The sequence below is a fragment of the Belonocnema kinseyi genome, chromosome 2 (genome assembly GCF_010883055.1).
Source record: "Belonocnema kinseyi isolate 2016_QV_RU_SX_M_011 chromosome 2, B_treatae_v1, whole genome shotgun sequence".
NCBI lineage: Eukaryota > Metazoa > Arthropoda > Insecta > Hymenoptera > Cynipidae > Belonocnema > Belonocnema kinseyi.
This window is the reverse complement of record NC_046658.1, coordinates 106,729,091-106,738,441: the sequence shown is the minus strand read 5'-3', so window position 1 is coordinate 106,738,441 and position 9,351 is coordinate 106,729,091. Positions and strand designations below refer to the sequence as shown.

Below are 9,351 nucleotides of genomic sequence, written 5' to 3'. Positions count from 1 at the left end.
AGAGTGAGAAAACACTCTGCAATATTGTATTAAATGATGAGAGAATTGAACAAGTTGATAAGTTCGTATGCCTTGGTTGCTTATTTACTTGGGACGGGAAGATAGATGAGGAGTTAGATAGGCGCATAAACGAAGGTAAGAAGGTTATTGGTAGAGCAGGGCCCTTTATCAGAAGTAAAAATATATCAAAAAAAGCTAAAATGGCAATACATAATTCTATATTTGTACTGACTGTACTATACAGTAGCGAGACATGGACCTATCAAGAAAAATATATGAGATTAAAATTAATGCAATTGACATGAGATTCTTGCGCATGTTGAGAGAATGACAAATGAACGTTTAACGAAACAAGTGTATCAAGGTAAAGTAAAAAGCAGCGTGCCCAGCGGCAAACCGCTGAAAGAATGGTTAGAATGTGTGAATGAGACCCTAGTTAGAAGAGGAATAAAAAGTCACAGAAACACGAGAGCTTGCATGAAAAAATGCATGGACGTAAAAGAAGCTAAAGAAGTATGCCAGAACAGAAAATTATGGCAGAAATAAATTAATAAAATGAGTGTCAGTAGAGTGAATGACGTCTGAAACATAGAACCTTGGATACAAATGGACCCAAGTGGGGAGCCTCATATCACGACTTTGTGAGCATCTTCACTTGGGTTGATTGCTAGAGAGTTTGATCATCAACCTGGATCGGAGCAATGTTGCAGAAAAATAGAAAAAAATTGATTGAAATATTTAATAATTCAATAGTGGAGATGCACTGAATTCTTTGTATAAATATATGAATTTAATCAGAACGGTAAATATTGTTTAAAATAAGGACATATAAAACGGGAAACGTAAAAAATAAGAAAGTTTAAAATAAAAAAAACGCGATAGCCTATGTCACCACCGCCAACATGACGTATTTAGAAGTTATTTCTAAATAAGGGAAAAATTATATTTACACACAAATCTATTCCACATTACATTATTCACGTGAAGAATAATTCACTATAATAAAAAATGTTATTTTATTTTTAAAGTTATAACTCACTTTTTAAGTGAATTTTTAATAATAACACTTCTCTTCCAGACTTAAGAGCTGGTGGAGTACAGATCTCTAACGGGAGAAAGCCAGAGGCAGATTAATGTCCACCTGAAAATTAAAATAAAATTTATTTTTTCAGCATTGGCGAAAGACAAAGTCGATTGTCTTTACATCAAAACAAAGTGAATAGATCTGGCGTTATTAAAAAATTCCTAACTGAGCAGAACATTTTATTCCTCAAATGCTTTATGTAGGTAGTTTTCTTCCGTCTAACGAGATGGATGTGAAAAAAAAATAATCTCGATTTTTTATGTGTAGTATTTAATGCTTAATTAGGATAGCATCAAAATAAAAGCATGTGAACTGTAAACATTTTTTCTTATTTAATTGAGGTAGAATTTGCTAAAAAACACTACCGAAAATTATGGGAAGCCAAGAATTAGTGCGCTTACTCAAGTGGTTATTAATAAAATGATTAAAACAAGAAATAGAAGTTTTAGTCCTTTTATTTCATATATTACAAAAAATTTAAATGATAAGAAGGGAGGTTCTATCTGTTAAATGCAGCTGCGAACCTTTTACCAGCCGTATAAAAAACCTAGAAAAAAGTTATGCTTTAATTAAAGAAATTGTTACTTTAACTTCGTTTTTGCAGTTTGAAGTAAAAGTATCCTTAAATGAACTAAAGTTTTATTTAATTTTAAATAATGACGTTTTTTTTCTTAAATTCAAAGAAATTAGTCGATTGATAATATTCCTTTATGTTAAAAGAAAATTTGCTCCATATACAATTTTTTAATAAGTTTTTTTCTGAAAACAGAACTTCGCTCCGCTGGGAATCTGCGAATCCGCTCTGGGAATCCTCTGGAAATCTGAATTATCTTCAGAGAATAATAGGAATTTAAAAAATGTTTAATTCATAGCTCCATCTAGTCTGAAAAGACGTTAAGAATTTCTGCTATTATCTGATGATAATACAGATTCCTTGAAAAATTTGATTTGTAACACTTGGAAAAATAATGCGTCTATTTATGAGATAGTATTCTTCATTCGGTCGGTTTAGCAGCTTAAGGAAAAATCACCCTACCGACAATAGAAAGTTCTGTGGTTCCATTCCCAGCGAAGCGAAGAAGAGCTTTTTTCATACAAAAATGTATTCAAAAATTCTTTAATCTAGCCTAAAAAGACGTTAAGAATTTCTTTATTCAAGTATAAATTATTGGCTAAAACTTAAGAAATAATTATTTTAATCAAACTATTTTAAAGTAAGGAAATTATTTCACTAAATCAATTAAAAGTTTGATAAAAGAACGCAATTGTGTAAAAGGTTTATTGAAACATTAAAGATTCAATATTGCGAAACTTGTAAACTAGGTTACATGATCTTAGATCATAACTAGGTCACTTCCACTAACACAACTCCCGCTTCAAAATAGAAAAAAGAAATTTATTTACATCCTTAATATCTAATACACCTTACTTTATTAACATTAAAAATAATCATTTTAATGCTTCTACACTCACAGAAACGCATGGAAATTTTATTAAAGCATAATAACCAACACATTACTGAATTTAATCAATTTTGAGGGTTTGAAGATTATAATTTCGTTGGATTTGAAATAGAACTAATTTTTAAATAGGATAAGAGCACCAATTCTTGGAACGTAGAACCAATTATTGGCACGCTAAAACCGAAATGAATTGATCTAATCTTGGAAAAATATTGTATTGTAATGGATAACTAAAATATGCAAAATACTTTTTAAAAAGTTGTAGAATTAAATTGATGAAGGCAAAACATGCTATAAAAAATGTATTCTTTAATAATTTAGAGAAGGCTGCCGGCAATGGGGGCAATGCATGTTTAGTAGGCCTGTTTTTATAATTTTATATAGCTAAATAATGGTCTTTATCTCATTGTGAAACACGAATACAAGTATGATCAAAACAAACAGAATTTTTATTATATAACATAACTTGGAAAAGAGACTGAAGAAGATTAAAAAGTTTCATATTATTTTAAGCTTTCTATACATTATTTTTTCAATCATGAGTCCTAAGTCAAAAATAGATAGACGAAAAAAGGATCTTAGCAAAAAAAAGTAGTTAGATCCCTTTTATTCTATGAGGAATTTGGAAAAAATTTCATTTCAAATCAAGCTAAACATTAAGTAAACTATAAGTATATGCTATTATTAATTAAAATTAACGCCTATTCACTTTTGTTTATTTTTCTCTGAAATCAAGATTTCAGTGAATATGTGCCTTTATGACAAATGGATTTATTTTTAAAACCTTTAATATCGTGAATTCGGAAAGGAAAATAATATCCTGAGTTTGTCAACTTATCCAGTATTTATTCAGTTGTGAAATTACAGTTTCGTAATGCCGTAATACGTAAAAGCTTAGATATTTTATGATCGCTTTTTCATGGATTTTGTTCTTTATGAAAATTACATCTAAAAGGTATAAAAGGGATTTTAAAAAATAGAAAAAATGTTGCTAGGAAAAGAAACCATTACCCTCTGTCTACGAAGTAATTCTGATTTTTGCTAAACGAAAGAAGCAATAAGAAATGAAGTACTCAATTCTTCTCTTGTCCGTATTTATTATAGGTGAGTATAAATCATTTTCGTTTTAAATTATTGTTAGCAAAAACTGTTCACCTAAAGTGCACACTATTTACCCTTTAATTGGAAGCATTTTCAAATAATTTTCTCAAAACTTCTTAATTATTGCCTGTCCGCATTTCCCCCCATCGTATTTAGTTTTCTGACTTTAATTTTAAAACTAAAAAAGCTACAAGTTTTTGTTAAGAATAAAGATGCCCAATAGAATTCTACATCCAGATATATACTCTACAAATTAAAATCCAAAGATTTTCTTGAAAGCCACCAGGGGACTTCGTATTCGGACAAAAATAATTGACATGCCTCTCAAATGTTACTTTAAAAGAGAGACCAACGTTTTTTTTACATATTTCTACTTTCTTCGGAAGCTTCCTTAGTTTGTTTATGTGTTTTTTTATGAAACCTAAAATTTTCAAATGTAGTTTTGGATTTCAATACAAGTAGAAAAAAAATTCAAATTTTGGCCGCCATATTAGATCATATTGCGCCGCCAATCTAATAAACACAGTCTACCTTCTCAATAGTGCCACGATCGGAATTGTAGGGGAATAAATGTTCTCGGAATCGGGTTCCCCACCACTGTCACGCTCTCTCACGTGCACGGATTTCGAAAGTCCTGTCTCAGTAGTACCGCTTTAGCACAAATGTTTCGTTCAAGAGTAAAAGTGTAAATTTCTATAAGGGATCATCCATAGATTACGCTACCTCTTGGGGAAGAGTGGGGGGGGGTAACGTTACACATATATTAACCTTTTAGAATGTAGAGAAAGATCTTTTTCTAAAAGTACATATGGTAACGTTTTCGTATGCATTTCCTGATAATGAACAATGTTTTTTCTTGTATAAGATTAATCTTGTTGACTAAAAATGTATATTTTTAGTTGGAAATTCAACTTTTTGGGTGAGATTTGGTTTTTAACAAATTTGTTTACTTTTTCGGTAGAAAATTAAACTTATTGTTTAAAAGTTTATCTTTATTCGTAATTTCCTATTAAAAGTTCAATAATTTAGTAAACAAAAATGAACCATTTGGTAAAAAATTATTTTATTTTATAACCAAATTTTTTTTAAATTAAAAGTTTAACTATTCAATTTTTGGTTAAAACTTCACCTTTCTCAATTAAAAAATTCAATAATAGTCGAATTAACTGTCGCATAAACACTACACGGATAGAAATTTTAAGAGATTAATTTACAGAAGCCCGTGATTTTAGAGCTACAATTTTTGAGTGTTTTAAAGTCTCGGCCTCTGTGATATAAAAGTAAGACTAGTTCTTAAAACTTTGAGACCTGTACTTTAAATCAAGGGTTCCGAGATCTTAGTTCTCGCGACAAAGCGTAATAAAATCAAGGTGTAGTGCCGTGAATTAATCTCCCGAAATGTCTCTCAGCGTATGAGGAAAAAAAAATTAGTATAAACATAAAATCGAGTTTTACCGAAATGCTACATAAATTTCGGCGTGGGATAGGGTTGGCTCAATACAAAATCAACGGTTGTTAACGAGGGGTAACGTAGTTTATGGATGATACCTAAACTTCGCGCGGCATTATTGAGAAAATCAGATCCAAACTTTGGGCGAGTAGGGGAAAGGGCAGCAGTGGGGGTAGAACCCGAGCTCGGATAAGGAGCGGCATTATTGAAAAGGTGGGCTGTATCGTAAAACCATAGTTACTTTGAGCTACCTACAGTTTTTTTCTTGGCAGTGATTCATTTTAAAAATCACGATTTCCCAAATAAAAACCAGAACTTTTCTAATCAGAAAGCCGTATATTTGATTATCTGCAACTATGACAGGAAACCATATTGGTTATTTGATCGCTCATGCCCTAATTTTTTAATTTACAGGTGTTCCTGGCCAAACGGTAGGCAAAACAAGAATAGTCCGAATTATAGAAGAACACAAAGTAGTAACCCTACCGGAACCTGTTGACACTGTTATTTCAAAATCATTCGAATCAGTTTGCAGCTTGAGAGGTTTCGATGCAGAGTTAAAAGTATTAATGGATTATTCTGTCAGAGTAGCCGGCAGAATTAACACCAAATTATGGGATAAGAAATTAAAACTAAGAAATCTTTTAACACCGATTTGCAGAGAAAATATAAAACTTAGATTAATGGTGGAAGGTTTGATAAAAAAAGTCTGCAATTCGAAAGCACCACGGGCAAAAATTGTGCAACAAATTATTAACCAGACTTGTAGTAGCTTGGTTCCCGCAGTGTAAGCTTTCTGAAAATTCCATCTGTGTTATAAATTCAAAACTTTAGATGTTTTATTTTTTTAATTTGCAATGTACTTTTTAATGTGAATTTTTAATAACAATCACATTCTTTTCCAGGATTATAGGCTGGTGGAAAGGTATGGCAGCAGAAATCCCTAACCATGCAGATGTTGAATGATGTGGATCTGTTGGACTTTTTGACAGAATTGTTGAAACTTAGGCAGCAACTAGCGCTTTTAAAAAAGATAATCCTTATAATGTTTATTTTTGTAAAATTAGGATAACGTGACAGCCATGATTTCGGCATTTATTCGAACATTGTTTTTATACTTTTGGGAGATTAATATAAGAGTTTAATAGTTTCGAATTGCATGTAAAATAATTTTATAAACTTTGACGCTTTCAATAATAATAACAATAGTTCAAATGTTCAATCCCATAGTTCCCTAGCTGTTTATTATCATGACATGAAGGCATTTCAGTACGTATTGATTTAACGCAGGTGTTACTTACCGTGCAGATAAAAAGTATCTGTTACATTTATGTTAATAAAAATATTTATCCGGAAAGTTATTGCTTCTTGTTTATTGGAAAGATTAGAATTATATAAATAAAATCTCCGTAATCATTAATTCTATTATTAGAATTGAATATGGACGGAGTGTATTTGATTTAAAAAAGCCTAAAAATCATTAGTTGTTGACGAAAATTCGAAAGACTGGTAAATACAACTGACTCAATTAAATAAAATTTTATATTGTAAAAATAGAGCTTTCCTGAATTTAGAATAGTGCACATAAATGTGAAATTTTTCTACTTTGTTGAGAACTTTGAAAATATATTTCGGGATAAGAATATAATTTAATAAATTTATGTGATAAATAAGGATCCTAACATCCTATATATAATTATTATAGGTATGTATGCACCATCTTTTTTTAAATATAGGATGCAATTTCAATTTCCACCATTATCCACACTAGTACCTTAGGTTAATAAGAATGATATATTACTGCAAATAAATTAGCATATGAGAGAGTTGCATTTTTGAAGAAGCTTGAGATGATCCCAATATTATTTTAATCGATCAATAAAAATGTACAAAATATCGATCGGGCTTTAGAAACAATGTATTCAGAATTATTTTGTTATTGATATAGGTTTTTTGACCAGGAAAATCAATTAATAGTTTAAGATGTTAATTTTATTTGTCTACTTAATCATAATCAATATTATTAAAATATTGATTAATTTTTAAGATTTTGAAAAAACGCTCTCTAGCTCTGCTGGGATATGAGCCCACGTCCTTCACAGATTGCTGGTCTGATGCTCTACCAACTGAGCTACGGAGAGACGAGAACACGTTCCTCACAATCTCCTTACAAGCAGAATGTCGACGTCATTCCTTATACTTGTAAGATTTTTCTTTCTAAACATGAAATTCGTTCAAAAAACCTACGTTAATAATAAAATATGAATTTCAAAACCTACGTCAATAATAAAATATGAATTTCATGTTTAGAAAGAAAAATCTTACAAGTATACGGAATGACGTTGACATTCTGCTTGTAAGGAGATTGTGAGGAAAGTGTTCTCGTCTCTCCGTAGCTCAGTTGGTAGAGCATCAGACCGACGGAACTGGAACGTGTACGTCATCTTTTCCTGCTCCTTCTATCGGATGATCTTACGCGGCAGACGGCACAGTTGGAGGTGAAGGTTTCACCTCTGGATACTTTTTTTTAGAGTTACCAACCTTTGTTCGATGTTAGGAGGAACCGTGTTGTCGGACAAGCTACAGTGATTCCAGAAGAACAGCCTTTTGCATCTGACTGGCGCTCGCTTGAGCCTAATACTGGCAAGCCGGGATATTGTTGAGTTGGTTAAGAAATGAAGCTTTTATACCTCCAAGGTGGCCAATTATGAGGACCACAAGATGGCCTTTGTAGCCTTGGTACAGCCTGCTCAGCTCGAAAAGAAGAGCCTGATATTTCGCTTGTTTTTCTTCCTCATTTGCCGTGATATTGCCATCGGCTGGTGCCGAGAATTCAATCACGTAAATTATCTTGGTCTTTAGATCTTGGAGGACAATATCAGGCTTTGTAGAACTGATGCGTTGAGTGGTGGAAAACCAGAAATTTCAGTAGATTTTACTCTGATAATTCTCTACAACGGACTCCAGTTCCCCCGGACGGGCATTAGATCAACACGATAGAAATGCCGAAGATGGTAATATAACACTTTTACAGCCGCATTCCGTCTCTCTATGCACCCGAAGCGTGTATACTTTGAGTATTCACTGAGAACGTGTCCAATCGTTTCTGACTCTTGCTTGCACGCTCGGCGATTGGTATCGGCTACAGGTACATTCATTATGCGCTCACGGTTAACTAAGGTGTCTATAACGCTGTCTTTCAGACAACAAGAAATCCCTTCGTCTCCGATCTTAATCCAGCAGATTTGAGAAACATGTTGGATAAACCCATCGATAGCTCTTCTCTGCGTATAATGCCTACTATCTGCGGCTCGGTAGAGAAACGCCGCAACGTTGACGACTTCATGTTGGTGTAATAGACGTATTAGAGAATCTGTGCTTTTTAGGACTGAGCAGGCTGTAGCTAGAACTGTTCTTCGAAAAAGATACTCTAAGTTCAGCAAACCTCTACCCCCTTTATCTCGAGGGAGGTATATACGAGGTACAGACGATCTAGGATGATGTCTTCGATGAATTTTCATCAACTTGCGTGTGCTTCGAGCATGTTGCTTCAACTCATCGACGTTCCATTTCACTGCACCAAACGTATAAAGCAGTATAGGAACGGCTCAAATATTGGTCTCCTGGATCTTACTCTTCCCAAATAATTCGGAAGCCCACCTTCATCTGAGAATTTTGCGATACCTTTTTTCAAGGGCCATTTTTAACACACGCAATTCTTGGATTTCCTCTTGCCTATGAGTTTAAGATATTGATCGCCACGCGTTGAAGTATTTTCAAGTTTTCCTTTGTGTAGATGAACGCAAACACACTTGTCCAGTCCAAAGCTTATGCCAATGGCTTGAGAGTACCTAATTACTACTAACACAAGAATTGCATGGTTTTCTTTTGAAGAAGCAAAGAGTTTAAGGTCATCCATGTATAAAAGAAGGTTGACCTTGAATTCTCTTCAGTTCGGCGGCCACATAGGTACCCAGAGCTTTTTCCGCGGAGCACAATAAATAGAGGCAAGAGGGACATGCAGAAAAGTATCGGACTTATAGAGTCTCTTTGGAAGACCCCCCTCTTATATGTGGCATAACTTGTAGTCACTTGTCTTTTGTCGGATGTTATGACAAATCTTGTCCGCCACTAAAGCATAAGCTCTTTCATACATCTCTCTATTTTTGAATGTACCTCCAGACACTCAAGGAGCTTAATGAGTAGCTCATGGTTCATGTTATCGAATGCTTTTCGGTAGTCAATCCAAGCCA

At 33.2% G+C, this 9,351-nt stretch overlaps 1 protein-coding gene across 1 annotated transcript; it reads left to right on the top strand.

The window, feature by feature from the left end:
- Positions 1-327: 327 nt before the first annotated feature.
- On the top strand, positions 328-6,199 carry LOC117182926. Its single transcript, XM_033376040.1, has 3 exons — positions 328-364; positions 5,513-5,885; positions 6,004-6,199. The coding sequence occupies exons 1-3, from the start codon at positions 328-330 to the stop codon at positions 6,062-6,064; spliced, it is 471 nt and encodes a 156-aa protein (XP_033231931.1). The 3' UTR covers positions 6,065-6,199.
- The last annotated feature ends 3,152 nt before the right edge of the window (positions 6,200-9,351 follow it).

Excerpts from the sequence above, each read along its gene's own strand:
- LOC117182926 (XM_033376040.1), top strand. The coding sequence starts at position 328 with ATGACAAATGAACGTTTAACGAAACAAGTGTATCAAG. Across the intron at positions 365-5,512 it reads AACGAAACAAGTGTATCAAG|GTGTTCCTGGCCAAACGGTA; the intron begins GTAAAGTAAAAA and ends TTTAATTTACAG. Across the intron at positions 5,886-6,003 it reads AGTAGCTTGGTTCCCGCAGT|GATTATAGGCTGGTGGAAAG; the intron begins GTAAGCTTTCTG and ends ATTCTTTTCCAG.